Source organism: Nilaparvata lugens, chromosome 11 (genome assembly GCF_014356525.2).
Source record: "Nilaparvata lugens isolate BPH chromosome 11, ASM1435652v1, whole genome shotgun sequence".
Classification (NCBI taxonomy): Eukaryota; Metazoa; Arthropoda; class Insecta; order Hemiptera; family Delphacidae; genus Nilaparvata; species Nilaparvata lugens.
In genome coordinates, this window is record NC_052514.1 from 38,888,448 (window position 1) to 38,909,736 (window position 21,289).

Consider the following 21,289-nt stretch of genomic DNA (forward strand, 5'->3'; position numbering starts at 1 on the left):
GTGCCAGTCGTAATGTTTGAAGAAATCTGAAAGGAGGAAAGGTTTATATCGTAGATCCCTTTATGCAGTGAGTGAATTACATGCTAGACTGTCTTTGTGTACTGTGATTTTTTTTACTTTCCTTGCCATACTACCATAGGTAAGGAAAGTATTGCTTTCCAAAAAAAATTAAGGTACCCCAATTTCAAGCTTTCTATACGTTTCAAGGTCCCCTGAGTCCAAAAACATGATTTTTGGGTATTGGTCTGTGTAAGTTTGTATGTGTGTATGTCTGTGAACACGATAACTCCATTCCTAATTAACCGATTGACTTGGAATTTTAAACATAAGGTCCTTATACCATGAGGACCCGACAATAAGAAATTCAATAAAATTTCTAGGCTTATTTCTAAGGCTCTAAAGATTTTTTTCAAATTTATACCATGGATAGCTATTTATAAGCCCTATCAACTGGCATAAGTCTCATTTCAGGGAAAATTTCAGGAGCTCCGTAATATTCTTGAGATAAATGGCGGATGATGACTAAAAACCATGTTTTCCACGGTTTTCTCGAAAACGGCTCAAACGATTCTCTTCAAATTCATACCATGGATAGCTATTCATAAGCCCTATCAACTGGCATAAGTCTCATTTCAGGGAAAATTTCATGAGCTCCATAATATTCTTGAGATAAATGGTGGATAATGACTAAAAAGCCATGTTTTACACGGTTTTCTCGAAAACGGCTCTAATGATTTTCTTCAAATTAATACCATGGATAGCTATTTATAAGCCCTATCAACTGACATGAGTCTCATTTCTGAGAAAATTGCAGGAGCTCCGTAATTTCTTAAGAAAAATTACAGTTACAGAAAACCATGTTTTTCACGATTTTCTCAAAAACGGCTCTAACGATTTTTTCAAATCCATAACTTACCCTGTATAGTTATTTATTAGCTCTATCAACTGACATGAGTCTTTTTCCTGGGGTACTAATAGGGGGTCCACCCCATCCTTGAGAAATGGACTTTGTGGCATGTATGAATGTATATTTATGCATTGTTAATGAAGCGTTATTTGATCTCATCTCAACTATGGATTGATGTTTTTATGTCATAAATTTCTATTGATTTGGATTACTTGCATTCACAGCCCAGAAGCATTCAACCTACCTCTGGAATACACCAAACTAGTGGCCGAATGTAGCAGGCAGAATAGGAATAACTACGAAGACCCTTCCAATGTCTGGATTTGCAAACCTGTTGGCCTGAGTCAAGGACGTGGGATATCCCTATTTAAGGTATTTGAAGCGATTTATAATAATTATACATATTTATATTCTCTTTTGACACATTAAAACATAAATGTTAGAAGCTGAAACTATTTTTACTACAATAAAATACAAATTTCATTGTTTACGTACATACTTGTCTGACATTTAATGCATCCAAGCAGAAACTGAATGAAGAAATGAGAGTTAGAAGAAACAAATAGATTATTCGGAATGAACAGTTAGGCTCAACTCTCACTTACGCGACTCAGGTCGAGAAGAGACTCGACTATAGTCGAGAGCATGTGTTTCCAAATGGTGACACTCAGACCAGTCGATTCTAGCCTTCGTGATTGTCACCATTTGGAAACACATGCTCTTGACTAGAGTCGAGTCTCTTCTCGACCTGAGTCGCGTAAGTGTGAGTTGAGCCTTAGTGTTAGAGTATCAATGAAACACAGGAATAATATTTTGGAAACCTCCAATCACTTTTTCTGTGTTGTAGCAGAAGTATTGAGGTAGATATCTTTATTGAATATACATCTTCAAATATTCATTAGCTTTTTTAACAACCAATCAAAAAGTTTTTCTTCTCAAGTGAATTTTGTATTCAAGTATTATTATTTCATTCTTGATAGATCAAACAATTCCATGTATTATGTGTGTTCGATTTAGAATTGTTCAATGAAAGTGATTTTGAAAACTCCAAGAATTCGCTCAGCGTCTATCTTAGCGTCTAACTGGACTATCTTAAGGTGCGTACAGATATACGCGCCGCGAACATGAGCAATTCACTTTTAGTCAGCTGACTATATCTGTATTTTTACAGAAACGGTAAGATACAGATATAAAAAGCTTGGCATCAGCTGATTGAACATGATCAATTCTCTTTCAATCAGCTGATGCCAAGCTTTTTATATCTGTATCTTAACGTTTCTGTAAAAATACAGATATAGTCAGCTGACTAAAAGTGAATTGCTCATGTTCGCGGCGCGTATATCTGTACGCACCTTTAGGTTCTCGCTCTCTTGGCTCTTAACTTCTTGCTTAATTGGGTTTCATCATTCTCAAAAATTTACTATGTAGACCTATTATCTATATCCAATATATAATTTTCAGTGCACATGGATTAATGATTCCTGATGGAAATAAAACAATGCTCATCTAAACCAATTGCTGATAACGTGAGAATTGCAGTAAGAAATAATATGTTAATTCTGGTAAATTTTCAAAGTCAAAGAAACATTACCCAATGTTGGTCAATATTATATGAATCGGAATTCAGGGGAATACAGTTTTGAGCTGTGCCTGTTGGTGCTCCCCTAGTTACTCCAATGAATTTTGTGGCATGTATGAATGTATAAATTATGCATTGTTAATGAAGCGTTATTTGATCTCATCTCAACTATGGATTGATGTTTTTATGTCATAAATTTCTATTGATTTGGATTACTTGCATTCACAGCCCAGAAGCATTCAACCTACCTCTGGAATACACCAAACTAGTGGCCGAATGTAGCAGGCAGAATAGGAATAACTACGAAGACCCTTCCAATGTCTGGATTTGCAAACCTGTTGGCCTGAGTCAAGGACGTGGGATATCCCTATTTAAGGTATTTGAAGCAATTTATAATAATTATACATATTTATTTTCTCTATTGACACATTAAAACAGAAATGTTAGAAGTTGAAACTATTTTTACTACAATAAAATGCAAAGTTCATTGTTCATGTTCATACCTGTCTGATATTTAATGCATCCAAGCAGAAACTGAATGAAGAAATGAGAGTTAGAAGAAACAAATAGATTATTCGGAATGAACAGTTAGGCTCAACTCTCACTTACGCGACTCAGGTCGAGAAGAGACTCGACTATAGTCGAGAGCATGTGTTTCCAAATGGTGACACTCAGACCAGTCGATTCTAGCCTTCGTGATTGTCACCATTTGGAAACACATGCTCTTGACTAGGGTCGAGTCTCTTCTCGACCTGAGTCGCGTAAGTGTGAGTTGAGCCTTAGTGTTAGAGTATCAATGAAACACAGGAATAATATTTTGGAAACCTCCAATCACTTTTTCTGTGTTGTAGCAGAAGTATTGAGGTAGATATCTTTATTGAATATACATCTTCAAATATTCATTAGCTTTTTTAACAACCAATCAAAAAGTTTTTCTTCTCAAGTGAATTTTGTATTCAAGTATTATTATTTCATTCTTGATAGATCAAACAATTCCATGTATTATGTGTGTTCGATTTACTCTACGAAATATAATTTGTCAAGTTCGATTTTTGTTCACTACTAATATAGGCACCTACTGAAAAACCTTAGGGTTTAGTGGGGCCTCCAATGTGAATATTTTGTTCAATAAAACTTGATTGATTGTAGTAGAGGTATTGAGGTAGATATAATATATCTTTATTGAATAGACATCTTCAAATAGTCATTAGCTTTTATAACAACCAATAAAAAAATTTTTCTTCTCAAGTATAATTATTCCATTCTTGATAGATCAAACAATTTCATGTATTATATGTGTTCGATTTACTCTACGAAATATAATTTGCTAAGTTCGATTTTTGTTCACTACTAATATAGGCACCTACTGAAAAACCTTAGGGTTTAGTGGGACCTCCAATGTGAATATTTTGTTCAATAAAACCTGATTGATTGATTGACTACAGATGATAATGTGATAGCAGCTGGCTCCTTGAAATAGAAAGAGAAATGAAAATCTCAGTACCCTTTATGAATTATTTAATCACAACATGTTTCGGACATTGATGCCATTTTAACAACCAAAAATGGCATCGATGTCCGAAACTTGTTGTGATTAAATAATTCATAAAGGGTACTGAGATTTTTATTTCTCTTTCTATTTCTATAAAAAGTAGCCCTATACAGAAAAGAGATAGTTCCTTGAATAGTTTCTCAAGAAAGCGGTTGTGCCAAATTACTTCTATAATAGATGAAATAATTGATAATTGATCTGAGAACTAGGATCAATCCACACAAAGCGCTTATTCAGGGTTTAAAAGACCGTTTGACAGGGCAGGAAGATCTCCGATTGGCTGATTATCAGACGATTTCCTGATACCAACCCAATTAGCCAATCGCAGAGCCTCCTGCCCTGCTGACAGGTCTGACAACTCTAATTATATCTTGGATCTTAAAAATCGAATCCTTTATCTCTCCTCTATGATTTCATCCAACACTTTTAAGAAACAGTTTTCGCTTCCTTCTAGTTGGCGGAGCTCTAAAATATGTTAGAATCATACAAAAAGTGAATTCGATCAGCACTGTTGAAATCGTTGAATGAAATATAGATTTATAAATTTTGTGAAGTGACAAACAACTACAAGACTTAACCTATTTTGGACCATTTGTAACCTTATCTAAATTTGGGAGAGGAATAGCACAAGGTTATCTTATTTTTCTCTACATATCATTTTGATGATGTACTTATTGTATGAATCAATAAAGAATGAAAAATGTATGAAAGATGATTGTTGATTAATTTGTTTAAACGTAGTTCAACTGAAGTTTATATTTAACTTTTCAGAAACTAAGCGAACTCGTCTACGACTCGAACGCAGTCGTGCAAAAGTACGTACAAAACCCACTGCTAATCGGCGGTTACAAGTTTGATCTCCGGTTATACGTGTGTGTGCCCTCGTTCCATCCTCCGGTCATCTATCTCTATCGCGAGGGATTAGCTCGCTTCAGCACCGACAAGTTCTCTCTCTCTAATTTGGACAATCCGTTCGCGCATCTCACCAACACTTCGCTCAACAAGATGGGTCCGAGGTACACCGAGATGAAGGATCGTATTGGGGCAGGTAAACGATTAAATATCGTCAAGATATTTTCATTCAAAACTCTCAGAACAACTGGATGAAAGAAACTCCTATTAGATAGCTCAATAGATACTTGGATCAGAGATTGACAATGGTGTAATAACCGAAACCGGTCTTTCTAAGTATACAATAAATCTGTGGTTTTTGACAATTTCTTAGTATTTTTCATTCAATATGAATAATTACCACATTATCAACTTCTCAACTACACAAAAAGTTAACAGATTCCATTACTGTACTGTAAAACATCAGAACTCTTCTAATAATGAGAGATCATACCGTAGTGTATTAATTTCATGGTTGAGATTCTCAAGCAATCTATCCAAAGCTTTCGGAACAAGTGTATATATATATTGAGGGAACTCTTTGTGAATGGCATCAAAACGCTCTCGATAATAAGAAACCAGACTGAAGTCGTATAGTACATACAAGTAATTTATTAAAAACTCTTAGAACAAGATCAGTGGTATAGTACAGTATATTAAACAAACTCTCAGTAGCCTAGATGGCATCAAACCCCTCTCGATAATGAGAGACAAAAATAAGGTCGTGCAGTTTGTACTAGTGAATTATTCAAATCTCTCAGAGCAAGTAGATACTGTAGATCAAACTCTTAACAGATCACATCAGAACTCTCTTAATGATGAGATATCACTGTAGTGTATTTCATGGTTGAGGTTTTCAATCAATTTATCCGAAGCCCTTAGAACAAGTAATGTATCATAGATAAACAATAGCGTGAGTAAGATATCCCATGCTATAGGGCGTTTATGTCGCAACTTCTACTGTTATCTCAACTTGATTATTATCGATTACTGTCGGTTTTCTACTGTTTTGTTGGGGTGAGAGTGTAAGAAGGGCACAGTATGAGAGACTACCAGCGTCACACAGCTTCACTGGAAAGAACTACGTGGACTATCGGCTTGAGATAACAGTAAAAGTTGCGACATAAACGCCCTATATCATGGGATATCTACTTACGCTATTGTTTATCTATGATAGTATATCAAAAGCTATCAATGAAAGGAATCATAACCCCCTTCGTAATGAAACACCAGAATGAAGTCATATTGTGCGTACTAGTAAATTATTCAAAACTCTTAGAACATTTGGATAAAATAAATAACATTAAAACTCTCCCAATGATGAGAGATCACTGCAGTGCATTCTATGTTTAGAATTTTCCAACTTCTTTGAAGTTGGAAAATTGAATCAATCGTTATAATTTACACTAAAGACTGGATTTCTTCAAACTGAATTTTAGTTTAGTTGGAAATTTGAAATGCAATGTTGTGATTGGCAGGCTGCAAATGGAGCCTGAAACAGCTGCGTTACTACATGAACCAATCAGGAATGGACGACTGGTTGCTATGGCAACGCATCCTCTCATTGGTTGTCCTGACAGTGGTCAGTCAGCTCAATAACGTGCCAGCCTCAGCCAATTGCTTCGAGTTTTACGGATTTGATGTGCTCGTGGACTCAGCCCTTCGGCCCTGGTTGTTAGAGGTATTATTCCCCACCATTCGACTTTCAAACTATTTTATCTCTTCTATCAATAATTTAAACGAAATTCCAATTAAATGCTGTAAATCCTCCGAAGACTTCTGCTACTGCAATAATATCGACAACAGGGTAAACAGCTACATGGAAATTCGATTAGCGCTACAAGGTACTGGGTTCGATTTCCGGGCTGACAAATAAGTTTTGTATAGTAGCGCTCATTGAATTTCCATCTAGCTGTTTACCCTGTTGTCAATATTATTGCGGTAGCAGAAGTCTTCGGGGTGATTTACAGCATTCAATTGGAATTTGGTTTTATAATAATTAATCATCATTAAGCATTTGAACAGATGCAACTTACAATCTATTTCCATCTGTTTTCTATCAATAATAATAATAATTGATTTAATCTCATCCTATATCTTCATGGATAATCAGAGATGATGTAGTGATAAACCTTTCCATCTATTCACTTCACTTCTATCAACAGTTTGAATTGATTTAATCTTATTCATATTAAAAGTCACAAATTGATTCGTGGTATAATCCTGGAACGTGTTTATATGAAGTATGTTAGAAAAGAAATGAAGAGATAGTTGTTTAATCTTTTTGAACCAATATGAATTGATAATAAAATGTCCCTCGTTGATTATTAAGAGATAAAAAAGAGAAAATAACCATAATTTTTTACAGAGTAGTACTGACATTTTAACAGTAGGAGACTGGACTACACGAAAAATTAGGACTTTGGAGACTATAGTTCTGCGCCAAAACAGTGTATTTCTTGTAAGGGTCTCTCTACCAATTTCCGAACTAGCAGTTAGTGATTTGAGGGCTCATAAGTACAAGCGAAGAAAACTCCTATAATTAACTCTGCTATTATTAATTCTGTAGTACAAGTTTGCAGACCACCTCTCAAATGTTACAGGAGAACCAAGAGCACGGTGCTCATATTATAATAATGTGCGAGGAGTCAGTTCAGTCACAGGGTCTCACAAGTTGATACCTGGATCTTCCACAGGATCAAGACGCTTCCAACATTTGATTAACCAGCTGAGTTTTTGCCAGCTGTTTGAATCAAGATCATAGCTCCCTGTAATTTCATCAACATTCGATTAACCAGCTGAGTTTTTGCCAGCTGTTAAGAGCATAACTCGCCATAATCTCATAATTGGGAATACAGCAGTCAGGCATAAACAGTTGGTTCATTTCAACTTTTGCTCATCCCACACCGAAAAACAGGGGATCTCCTCAAACCAAATCTGATAGGGTATTCTAATAGGGCTACTTGAATCATATAAATCTATTCACCTATTCATCTATTTTATTCTATCTTTGTTCATAGAAATCACTATAGTACCTTTCACACTTGGGAATGACATGAGTATCCGAAACTAGTCGTGATTATAATAATATCGAGACTACTATAGTCCAAGAGTTATTACTTTACAGATGGAATTAAATAGAGAATGCATTTATTCAAATGCTAATTAATATATAATAATTATTATTTAACGAAAATCGTAAATAAATGCTGTAAATCACCCCGAAGACTTCTGCTACTACAGACTTTGACAACAGGGTTAACAGTTTGGTGTTAGGGTGAGCATTCCTGACTAGCAATTGGGAGGTACCGGGTTCGATTCCCGGCTGGCAACTAATTTTTGGATAGTAGTTCTCATCGAATTTTCATCCAGCTGTTAACCTGTTGTCAATGTCTACAGTAGCAGAAGTCTTCGGGGTGATTTACAGCATTTTTTTAGGATTTCCCTTAAATAATAATTATAGTTATTACTTTTTACACGGCACTCTCTCGAAGACAGAGAAGTCCGATGCTCTCTCCTTCATCAAATACTTCCACTAACAGCATTCTCCCTACTTTTGTGTTAGCATCCAATTGTGCACAGCATGTTTACTCCTCTCCACTACTCTGTCCATGCTTCAAATTGTGGAAGATTAATCGGTCTCTCCTCGTCATATTAAATTTTGGACTTTAGTGTTATCTATAATATTGGTCCATACCTGTACGGTTCTGAGTGTTAGAACAATAATTCCTTTTTATTTATTTCATTGGCAATCACAGATCATAATTATAATAAATATTATATGATTGGGAGAAGACAACAGGCATAGCCCAAAGCTGTCTTCTCCCAAATTTTGACAAATAAAAGTTTCAAAAAAGAATAAGGTTAAGATTTCACTTTAACTTTAAAAAGTCCAATTTCCATTTCAAAACTAATGACTAACTAGAAATTTTGAATTTTGATATTTAAAGACTGATTAAAAACAAAATTTTACTCAAATCTCTACAAATTAGAAATTTTTGAGTAATTTTGCAAGATTTTGAGCCAAAAAAGAAACACAACTTCACAACTTTTGATAATAATTATTTTCCATCTGTACAATTCCTCTTGAAGAGGGCTAGTGAATGTCTGTGAACTTGTGATATCATTTTATGTAATTATCATTCAATTATTGTTTTGTGATATTTTTACAGGTGAATCTGAGTCCAGCACTAGGCAATCACTGCGATGTAGACCCGGCCGTAAAAAAGCCCATGCTACATGACATGTTCGACCTTCTGGGACTTCCCGTATGCTGTACGGGTCTCTCACTGTTCACCATATGGTCGGCCGGTGTGTGTGGTACTTGCACCACTTTCAACACCACAGAGAGCACCACGACACCACCATTGGACACCACAAAGGAGGTGGTGAGGAGTGGGGAGGAAAAGGAGGAGGTGGAGGAGAAATTAAGTAGTAGTGGAGTGGTGAAACCGAGATCAGCCTCTCAGACAACGTTGACAGTTGTCACAATGGCCAACAGATGGCGTAGGAGACAACAGCAGACTGCTACGGTACATAACGGAGGGGGGAGTAGTGCAGTCAGCCGCAGGAAAACTGCCAACTCAGCAAATCCCAGCGCTACCACCAGCGGCCGTGTCAAAACACGTCAGATCAAATCCGCCAAGGTTACCTCAATGCTGCCAACTGTGACAATCGGAGACGACTACAGTGGAGACAGTAGTGCCAACGAAACCATCAACGAGATCATTTCCTCGAAAAAATCCTCCACGACAGCTCGGAAACCCCGCAGCTCGCCTTCGGTGATGTGGGGTAACGGCCGGAACTGGGACAACCCCCCCGCCCAGGAGGGGGACTGGATGCGGGTTTATCCACTAGGGGACAAAAACAGGGTTGGCAGGACTGTTTTGTGGGAAAACGGACATGATTCGGGGCACACTGTGTATAGTGATAGGGAAATTCGTAGTGTGGTGATTAACATGAACAAACATCTGAAATGCGCCAAAGAAGTGTTCAAGAAACAGGTGAATGGCACCGATGAGAGCCGAAATGATGAGTTGGCAAAATTGTTGGGGCTCAAGTGTGATTTATGGCTGCCTAATAAATAATATTTTATGAATTGTATTGTAATAAACAATAAACAACGCCATAGAAATTGAAAATATGTATATAGCCCACAAAAACTGTTATTTTTAGTAAAGTATTCTGCTAGGGCTACTTAAATTGTTTAATTATAATAGAAGCTACCCTCTTCATATTTTTTCATAAACAAAACAAGTTTTGACTTCTTGGGCACTCATGCCATTTCACTCAACTTTTGAATCTTTAAAACGGCATGAGTATTCAAAACTAGATGTGTTTATATGAATTATATCGTTTTAATGTGGTATTGACAACATCAACGTCTTATTCTTTCAATTATGGAGAAGTACCACAACATCTCATACCATACAATCAAATGAATTATATCAGATTATTATGTTCGGCATCTATGCACTCCCTCCATCTTCTACGTTTGTATTTCCTTACTAACTCCCCCCTCTCACTTCTGCTTCTGCTACCCTCTTTTTCCTGCTGAAAATTATTTTCATCCTCCTAGGTTTTCTCTATTCATACCCGTTTCATCAGAGAAGCTTTGATATGAATCAATAGATAGTCGATGGAGTGAATGAGATTCAGGAATTAGAATATGAACTCTGTTGAAAATATAATTGAACTTTGAGTCTTGGAAAAATCTATTTTATTGATAGAAAATATAAAAATGTTTGTATGACGAGTGAGTTTGTAAAAGTGAGTTTTGAAAATTTGAAATACTGTATGTATCGAGGAAGATTTTATTGAGTTTAATTTTAATTGTAAATATGGAATAAATAAAGAATTTTAGATATGTAAATTATAGCAACTAATAATATTATGTAAATAGAGAAGGAATTTAAAATAGTTTCATTGATCCTTGTTTTTTTCAATAAATGTGAATATAGAGATGAGTAACGAATAGGAATTGAGAATATATGTGGAGAAAGGATAAAGTGAATTAAAAAATAATGTAAATAGCAAATTAATTTATTGTGAATCTGAAAATAAAATGAAAGTTAGTTGAGTAGGTATAAACAAAGGGGAAGGAGTGGTTGTAGATACAGTAATATAGGCCTCCAGATTGCAATAATGTAAGAAGTTGTGAATTATGATAGAAAAATGGAATTAAAAATTGATTGAATCATGACGCATTCTGTGAGAAATTATTTATCATGATGATAATCAATAATCTCTCTAGAGAAAAGTACAATTGGGTTTATGGAAACGTGTCGTTTTGAAAAAAATGAATCTAATATAGCCCAAATATTTCTATTTCTATGTGAGAAATAGAGAAACGGCGTAAACAAATACAACAAATTGAATCATATTTGAAACTATAAGTATTTATTGATTTCTCCAAGTAGACCTGAAAGAGAAAAGTTGTCTGAGCTTTGAGACTGGAGAAAAAAACATTAAATTATATATTCTCTTGAAACATTTATTTTCATGAAAGCAGCATAGCGTTTTCTATAAAAAGCATTTTATTATCTAGGAACATATACCTGATAAATTCTAGAAATTTATTTTACTGAATTAATTCTATTTTACTGTATGTATTTATCATTCACCACTTAATCCATGTAAAGTGAAACAATAACATTTTTTCAAGGTCGTTGACTGTGAATCACTTGATAGCTCAGTGAGAGAATAGCATGCTTATTGGTCATACCAAGCAAGATAATGATCAGAAAATCCATAAAAATCTGTTGTATATTTCCCTTACAAACATGACATTGGATGAATTTTTGTAATAGTTGAATCTTTTGTGGCTTTTCCAATGATTATTTCATTGTAGCCAACTGATCGGATCTCTCCACGATTATTATATTCATGAACTTATGGACTTATTAACTTATGAACTCATGCACTACCTACTTATATTCATGAACCGGTTCGATCATTCTCTAATATTCCCTCAATGTACTATTTGTTATGTATGAATACTATTTCCCAACTATAATAATTATTGAATATTCCTGTATTTTTCAAAGTTCTATGAAGATTATTTCCTTTAAATGATACCGGCGGTGTAAATGTCTGCAGCTAGATTTACAGATGTCTTCTTGTAATCGTTGAATCCAGTACCTATTGAAATGACGAGATGAACGAATTAATAATAATTGATATTTCCTCGATAAAATTAGATACTCTATTGATATTTGTATGCTCTTATCATGGTATGCTACAGTCAACAACCCTACTTGACAACGGTAAGTAACATCTTCATCTCAAATATCGTTATTGTGAAGAAAAACATATACATATAAACATATAGTCTACTTTCAACATGGTACAATATTCCTCGAAGTTATAGAAGTAAAACAAAACACATAAAATCTTTTCCATTTGGAAAAATGAAGTTGGATTCAAAATGAAGTTGGATCCAAGATGGCGGACAAATGTTTTGAAGCGACAGAAAGTTTCTTCAATTGGAATAGGAATCCCATGAGACCTACTACTGTAAAAGATATATTTAGCTGTTTCCATAATAATTCTCACCAACTCCGAATAATTACAAGTTGTGGATCTCAGAAATCAATACAACAGTTCATGAGCGAGTTCAACCCAGGGGCTTCTACAAATATTATAAATTAGAATGTAGTGATTGTGATAATTTTTTTCAATGAATAATGAATAAGCATTCACTATAGTTATATTTAACTATCTTATTTTATGGTCAATTTGATATTGATATTATCGCCATCTTTTGCGTGGTATGCCAACCTCTCTCTCTTGCCTACTGGCTGATAATTGAAATTTTTTAAAGGAAACCTCTCAGCAGTCATTCTTTTGACATGCTCCTTCCATCTACGCCGATACTGTACCACTCTCTCATTCAGACTAAATATATTATTAACTCACCTCTCATATCCTCATTTCTGAAATGATCTCTCCTATCACACCCCTCGGTTCTGCGAAGAAGTCTCATCTCGACTGTCTTCACTCACCTGTTGTCACCCACAATTCACTGCCGTAGAAGAGGATTGGAGCTGCCATTACTCTAAAAAATTCATAATTCTAGCTTTAATGACCAAGGTCCTGCTGATATTCCCATAAATCATTTGGATCTTCCCTATTTCTTTTCAGTATCCAATTCTTATTTGTAACCTATGTCTCATCTAAGATATGTGTATTCAGTCACATGTTCCAGCACCTTATTGTCAATCACAATCCTCGATCTTTTAGGGTACTAGCTTACCCGGCGAACTTCGTACCGCCAAATAGTCAATGTATCCCATGTCACACTTGACTTAGGCCTATTTGGTGAATCATGAAATTTATCAGATAATCAATATTTTCGTTTACATCTCAATACGGACTTCCTATGTGCTTGAAACTATCGTTTAAATACTAGTAAACAATTCTATCACAGTGACGTGTTTATTACAACTGGTGAGTTTAGATGCTAAATCCTATTATCACGTCATGATCTTGAATCATGATGATCTTCCCGTTCTATGTTAGCCGCTCGGCCGACAATTTCGAAAACATATGTTTGTAAAATGAATTAATGTATAATTATAATTAGCCCCCCTAATGGAATTTCTGGTCAGAAACAATCCCCAATATGAACACAACATATTTCCAAAGTTTCATGCCGTTCTATCAAGTAGTTTTCGAGTCTATAGGGAACAAATGAACCAACAAACTAACAAACTAACAAACTAACAAATCAACAAATCAACAAACTAACAAATTAACAAACTAACAAACTAACAAACTAACAAACTAACAAACTAACAAACTAACAAACTAACAAACTAACAAACTAACAAACTAACAAACTAACAAACTAACAAACTAACAAACAAACAAACTAACAAACTAACAAACTAACAAACTAACAAACTAACAAACTAACAAACTAACAAACTAACAAACTAACAAACTAACGAACAAACAAACATTCATTTCTATATATATAGATTTTTCTTTAAAGCAATTATTTTAGTTTTTTTACTAGTAATTTAAAATAATAGTAGAACTCACAAATTTCATTATTTCATTCGTTCTATTCCAGAAAGAATCGTGGGAAAATGTTCTATTTTTCAGGATGAAAGGATCAAAATTGCCGGTTTTCAGAGTGAGACACACAGAGTAACAACACGTGACGGATACATTCTCACACTTTTCAGAATTGTCACGTCAGCAGAAAATAACACAGGTTCACCCAGAAGGCGGTTCCCAATTCTACTCCAGCATGGCTTTTTGATGTCCTCCGACTGTTTCCTTGTCAAGGATGATGCTACAGGTAATTTACTAGTAGTACTGCGAACAGTAGACCTCGCTCATGAATTCAACTTTCAATCGAATAAGAAGGGCCATTACAAGTACAGTATATTGTATTATTTTCTCCCTTGAAAGTGCTAGAGACACTGTTTGAAGGGACACTGGACTTATCAAGGAGGTACCTTTATATAAAATAAATACAAATTCTACCTTTTAAATAAAAAAGACTAGGAAATTGTCAAAAAACCACATATTCATTGATACTTAGAACGACTGGTTTCGGACTTTATCAGAGTTTATCGGAGATTGACAATGGTGTGATCAGCAAAACTGGTCTTTCTAAGTATCAATAAATATGTGGTTTTCTGGAAATTTCTTGTTTTTTTTTTTCATTTAATATGAATAATTACCACAATATCAGCTTCTCAACTACACAAAAAAATTAACCTTTATACCTTTACATACAATTTTTTTTCCTACAACTGCAGTATTGAACTCCAATACAATAAAGATTTTTATGAAATAATTTATCCAATTAATTTGATAAATCAATTTGATAATAATAATAATAAGATGATTCAATTCAATTATTTTCTCTAATCATACTAATTTATTTAATAATGATATATTATTAGAATAAGATAGAACAATTTTATTAGTATCATCTGCAAAAAAAATTGGTAGGAACGAGATTTGAGCCTTGGTCCCACAGTGTGAGAAGCCACGGTCTAACTGACTCGGCCACCATGTGCTCCTAACAAAAAATCGCGATAAAGTATGAGCAGGTTCCTATCTAGAAAGGTTGTGTCTTTTAAGATACAGCAATTCAGCTGTATCTTCAAAGACACAACCTTTCTAGATAGAGATTAGTCTACGGTTTTTTTAATTACAAAAAAAACCAGAGGTCTTATCAAAAATCGTTACCCATACGTTTCTGCGCCTTGTTTCAAAGAGCTTGCATACTCAATTTCATCCGAATCGGACAATAACTGCAGTACAAACAAACAGACAAAAGCCGATCGAGTCGAAACTGAGACCTCAGCTTCGCTTCGGTCAATCATGGTTTATACTTGAGGAATTTTATTATTCCAATATTTTTTCTCCTGTTCATCGTCATTGAAACTAGTCTCAGAGACTAACCATTAATTTTATCATAAATCTGACACTATTCTGATGATAAGACTCTTCTGCTCGGAGAGTCTTTTAATGGATTATTGTTCGGCATATTCACTTAAACAAGCTAAAGCCTGGTATGAGGCTAACTCTCTGATTGTAAATAAGAGTAAAACTGAAAAAATAATGTTCACACTGGAACCTGCAGTTGATATAGATGCTTCACGTTTGAAACCAGTTGAGCTTCTAGGAATATATTCAGACAGTGAGTCTACGTCATATTTTGGTCGTTTCCATGTTCATTTTTGTTATGATACAAGTCCAGTGCTGCAAAAAAGCTTCCATTTGGCAAAAACTAGCTATCAGATCAATTTGTAATATAAAAAACAATGTATCCTGTGGAACTTGATTTACAAATCTAAAAATGATTAACGGATTTGGTATGTATCTTCATTTTTCAAAACTTGATTTATTTCAAGGAAAATTAAAATCAGTTCACTTCCAATGATACTGTATATTTTGGTCGTTTCCATGTTCATTTATGTTATGATACAAGTGTGTGGGTAATTCCAGTGCTGCAAAGAAGCTCTCATTTGGCAAAAACCAGCTATTGGAACAATTTGTATTATGAAAAACAATGTATCCTGTAGAACTTGATTTACAAATCTGAAAATAATGAATGACTGTGGCATGTATCTTCATTTTTCAAAACTTGATTTATGTAAAATCAGTTCACTTCCAATGTTCATACATTCCATACGGTACGAGACATAGATATAACTTCGTTTTACCTAAGCAGAGCATTGAAAAGCCACAGGAAATCCTGTTTTTTAACACCTTATTCCCTGAAAATGTATGACTATTTTTAAATTCTTCCGATAATATTTCATTTGTCATATAACAATGCTATTATTAATTTAATCTGCAGGTTTTGTTTTGGCAAGAGACAACTGGGATGTGTGGCTTGGTAATTTCAGAGGCAATAGCTATTCCCGTATGCATAAATGGTTGTCACCAAATGAGCCACAGTTCTGGAATTACAGGTTTGTTTTAACTTGATCTCTTAATTAAGTAGGGTTTACATCTGTCAAGTTCACTTGAAATCAAGTTTTTTGAACGCTTAAATTGAATGAGCGATTTTGAATACTTGAAATCAAGTTAATTGAATAAATTAAAGTTTCAATAACCTTGAAAGTATATGTATCGTCACAGATGTTCCCTATCTTTCCTCACTGTGATTATAATGTAGACCTCACAATATTTATATTTTGTCCACCTTGTAAGTTTGTTCTACCTACTCTGAGTGCCGGTTGCACAAAATCGGGTTAAATTTTTAATTTTATTCTTTACTTTTATAGAAAAGGAAAAACTTATCAATCTCAACGTTTTCTATCAAACTTATCTCACAATTCAAATTCATCTTGAATCATACTTCTCTATTAAGTTGTTTTTATCCATTCTACATTGGATGACACTGGTTTTATCTAATATCCCCCATTTTATCTCATTTGTAAGTTAGATTGTAGGCTACCTTCAAAACTCAATCTTCCATAGAAGGCAGTGGCAGGCAGAGAATCGTCACCGATGCTCCCTATCTTTCCTCACTGTGATTATAATGTAGACCTCACAATATTCATATTTTGTCCTCCTTGTAAGTTTGTTCTACCTACTCTGAGTGCCGGTTGCACAAAATCGGGTTAAATTTTTAATTTTATTCCTGGAGGACCAATCAGAGAAGCCAACTTTTCAAAAACTCTTTTTTGGTTCTTGTGAAGTTAATCACGGTTGAAATTTAGTCGGGTTTTGTGCAACCGGGCCTTAGTTTTTATTAGACTACATCGATAAGACATGTTTCGCAGGAGTAGAAGTTTTTACAGTATTATTGACATTTTCTTGCTTTCCATACTTTCTCATATTCCCAACTCAAAATGAGTTACTCATTCTCCTTCTTCTTCTATTTCTTCTTCTTCTTCTTCTCCCTCTTCTTCTTCATCTTCTTCTTCTTCATTTTTTTCACCCCTTTTTCCTTCTTCTTCACCTTCTTCTTCTTCTTTTCATCCTCCTCCTCCTCCTACTCATCCTCTTCTCCTCCTCTTCCACCTCATCCTTCTCCTCCACCAACTACTCCTCCTACTCCTACTCCTCCTCCTCCTCCTCCTTCCTCTCCCCACCTCAATTTTCTTTCTCTTCCTCCTTTTTCTTGATGCCAGCTCTCTTTCGTTTCAACTTTCTCCAACATTTTTCTTCTTCTTCTCCTTCTTCTTCATCTTCTTTTTCTTTTTCTTCTTCATAAACTTCTTAATCATCCTCACCACATCATCAACTAACAGAGGAGAATAGGAATGTATAATCGACCCAGCACATGGTGCTATCTAGTGGCCGAATCCGAAAACAGTCACTTGGAAGTGTCGACCAATCAGGAGAGAGTAGGGGGAATTTGGAGGCGTGTCTTAGTAGGTGTCAAGATATGACACATCTTCTTTTCATAGGTTTTCGAAGACCTATGCTTCCCAGTCTCTCATAGATAATCCATCAAAGCTTATTTTTGAAAATGTCAATAATCTTACCAATATTATTTTCCAGTTTTGATGACATTGGAAGAAAAGACCTGCCAGCAATGATTGATTATATACTGAAGTACACGAGAAACCCACGTCTGAATTACATTGGACATTCTATGGGCACCTCTACATTCTTTGTGCTGACCTCAACGATTCCCAGCTACAATAGGAAGATAAATTCCATGGTTGGCATATCAGCTGTTGTGAGAATGGCAGGATGGAGTTTTGCGATCAAAAAAGATGAATCACTTATCTACAACTACTTGCGTTCACAAATAGTGAGTGGACCCACAGATTTTTGAAATTTATAGCTATCCATCAAATAATTTCTATTCACAAAAAAAAGTAAATACAGAAGTTGAGACAAAATATACATAGTGAATACGTCTACCAAAGACAACGGGTGTGGGGAATGAGTTCCGTGAACTTATTATAGTAATAAGTTATTATAGTAAATAATAATATATAGATATATAAAATAATATCATATAATATATAATATATAATATATAAATAAATAATATATGACTTATTATACTTATTATAGTAACAAAATCTGGTGTGGCGCACTCACAAAACTTTCCTTACCGTTATGATAATTGATCACCAGACGCTAGTGTTCCCGCGCATCTCAAGTCTACTATTCAAAGATTTGAGCCAGCTGGTGACAGGGCAATAACGCTGGAGACCACGGGTTCTGCTATCTCTTCATAGTGAATCATTAATAGAATCAACATTTGGCAACAGTTTGCAATTGATAATCACATTTTCTCGATTTTCGAAATTATTTTTAATTTTAGGTGAAAATGTTACTGAACATCAATTGTGGATATTCTCATGCTCAATCTATTCCACTTAAAATATTTTGTTTAAATTGTATCTGAAGCCTGATAATTGAGAATCTAAAATCAAACTTTGCATAGATGGGGCGGAGCTCCTGAGATTTTTACAGATATGGGACTTGTGGCAGTTGATAGAGCTTATCGATGACTATCTCAGGTATAACTTTAATCAAAATCGTTGGAGCCGTTTTCGAGAAAATCGCGGAAAAACCTGTCTTTGACAACATTTTCGCCATTTTAGCCGACATTTTTGATTGCATTTGATCGAAATTGTTCGTGTCGGATCCTTATAGTATTGGACCTTAAGTTCCAAGTTTCAAGTCATTCCGTTAATTGGGAGATTAGATATCGTGTACACAGACGCACATACACTCACACACACACTCACACACACACACACCACACACACACACACACACCACACACACACCACACACACCACACACACACACACACACACACACACACACACACACACACACACACACACACCACACACCACACACACACACACACACACACACACCACACACACACACACAACACACACCACACACACACACCACACACACACACACACACACATACAGACCAATACCCAAAAACCACTTTTTTGGACTCAGGGGACCTTGAAAAGTATAGAAATTTAGAAATTGGGGTACCTTATTTTTTTCGGAAAGCAATACCTTCCTTACCTATGGTAATAGGGCAAGTAAAGTAAAAAAATTAAATACAGAAGCTGAGACAAAATGTTTTCTTCTTCTTACAGCTCAATCATTTGATTGGTTGGCAGCGCTCCATCTAAATCTGTCCATTGCTACTCTCTTCCATTGTATATAGTTTATATCACCCAGATCCTTCGTCATTCGTCTTGAATACTGTAGCCGGGGTCTGTCACGACCCCTTTGTCCATCAACTGTACCTTCCGGAATAGATGGAATTTTTGGATTGTAGTTCTCATCGAATTTCCATCTAGCTTTTAGCCTGTTGTCAATGTCTGCAGTAGCAGAGGTCTTCGGGGTGATTTGCAGCATTTATTTAGGATTTTCGTTCAATAATAATACCTTCCAGAATACTTGACGTGAATGCGTCGTGTCTCATTATGTGTCCAATCCAAGAATGTCGTCTGTCCCTGAGAAAATTCAGAAGAGATCTCTTTTCTTCCGCCCTCTGGAATACCTTCTCATTCGTAACTCTGTCAGCCCATTTCATTTTGAGCATTCGCCTCCAACACCACACTTCAAAAGCATTTAGACTATTTAAGAATAGTCCACGTTTCAGACCCATAGAGAGCTATACTCCAAATGTAACTCTTTATTAGTCTCTTCCTTATTTCCAAGGTTAGACTATTTGAGGAAAGAAGCTGCCTTTTACTAATAAACATACCCTCAGCTTCTCTGATTCGACGCTTTATATCCAGTCTATCTTTTCCATCTTCTGATATAAAGCTTCCAAGATATTTGAACATTTTAACTTGCTCCAGGGACTTGCTTTAACAATATCTGGGACTTTTGAGCAGACCATTGCTTCTGTCTTTATCCTATTTATTTCCATATCATATTTATTTTGTAGAAACAAAATAGAGACAAAATATACATTCGTAGAGACAAAATATACATAGTGAATACGTCTAACAAAGACAACAAGTCTGGGTGTGGGGAACGAGTTCCGTGAACTGTATTATATTAACAATAACAGTTGAAGATGTTTACAATAAATAATAGAACAATAGAATAAGTATTAAGTAAAATAAATAAAATGAAGAAACGTCCTTAAAGGATGCAAGAGTACTCATTGCCATTGACTTTAAATTTTGGTAGTATTGAAGAGAATACATGGTATTGAAAAAATGTAGTATTGATAGCACGATAAGACACTGCACAATTTCAAGAGATATACTGTTTGTTATTGGGTTTGAGGACGAAGAAATCTGGTGTGGGTCACTCACACAACTTTCCTTGCTCATTGAACTGTAGGCCCCATTCTTAAACGAGAATAATTTAGGGAAATAACATAATGAAGATTGGCGGCAACATATTTTAAACTACGATCAGACTTCTGTATATGTGTATATATAATATTGTTTTCAGAGTACTTTGTACTTTTTCCTTTGTGTAAATTGTGAAATTCGGAGATTTTTTTCAAAAGTCGTCAAAACAACTGTTCTGCAGATGAAATATCTCGACTATGTGTTCTTTTTATGAACTGCTCTACCTACCTACCTCATGCACGAGAATGAGGTTACTAAGTCCATTTCTCAAGGATGGGGTGGACCCCCATTAGTTTCCCAGAAAGGAAACTTATGCCAGTTGATAGAGCTGATGAATTTCTATACAGGGTATGAATTTGAAAAGAATCGGTCGAGTCATTTTTGAGAAAATTTTGAAAAACATGTTTTTTAGCCATTATGCGCCATTTTTCTTAAGAATATTTTGAAGCTCCTGCAATTTCCCCAGGAATGGAACTCATTTCAGTTGATAGGGCTTACAAATAGCTATCCATGGTATGAATTTGAAAAAAATCTTTAGAGCCGTTTTCGAGAAAACCGTGAAAAACATG

At 35.1% G+C, this 21,289-nt stretch overlaps 2 protein-coding genes across 3 annotated transcripts in view; both read left to right on the forward strand.

Annotated features, from left to right (window-relative positions):
• Positions 1-11,079, forward strand: part of LOC111057731 (probable tubulin polyglutamylase TTLL2) — a 41,266-nt gene extending 30,187 nt beyond the window's left edge. For both annotated transcript variants that reach the window (XM_039438412.1, XM_039438413.1), the window contains 4 exons: positions 1,132-1,279; positions 4,810-5,086; positions 6,408-6,610; positions 9,102-11,079. In XM_039438412.1, coding sequence (XP_039294346.1) covers positions 1,132-1,279; positions 4,810-5,086; positions 6,408-6,610; positions 9,102-10,016 — 1,543 coding nt within the window. In that variant the 3' untranslated portion in view covers positions 10,017-11,079. The remainder of the gene's footprint in view (positions 1-1,131; positions 1,280-4,809; positions 5,087-6,407; positions 6,611-9,101) is intronic.
• Positions 11,080-12,158: 1,079 nt separating this feature from the next.
• Positions 12,159-21,289, forward strand: part of LOC120353487 (lipase 1-like) — a 28,381-nt gene continuing 19,250 nt past the window's right edge. Inside the window, exons 1-4 of the mRNA XM_039437301.1 lie at positions 12,159-12,194; positions 14,038-14,236; positions 16,256-16,370; positions 17,911-18,155. Coding sequence (XP_039293235.1) covers positions 12,159-12,194; positions 14,038-14,236; positions 16,256-16,370; positions 17,911-18,155 — 595 coding nt within the window. The remainder of the gene's footprint in view (positions 12,195-14,037; positions 14,237-16,255; positions 16,371-17,910; positions 18,156-21,289) is intronic.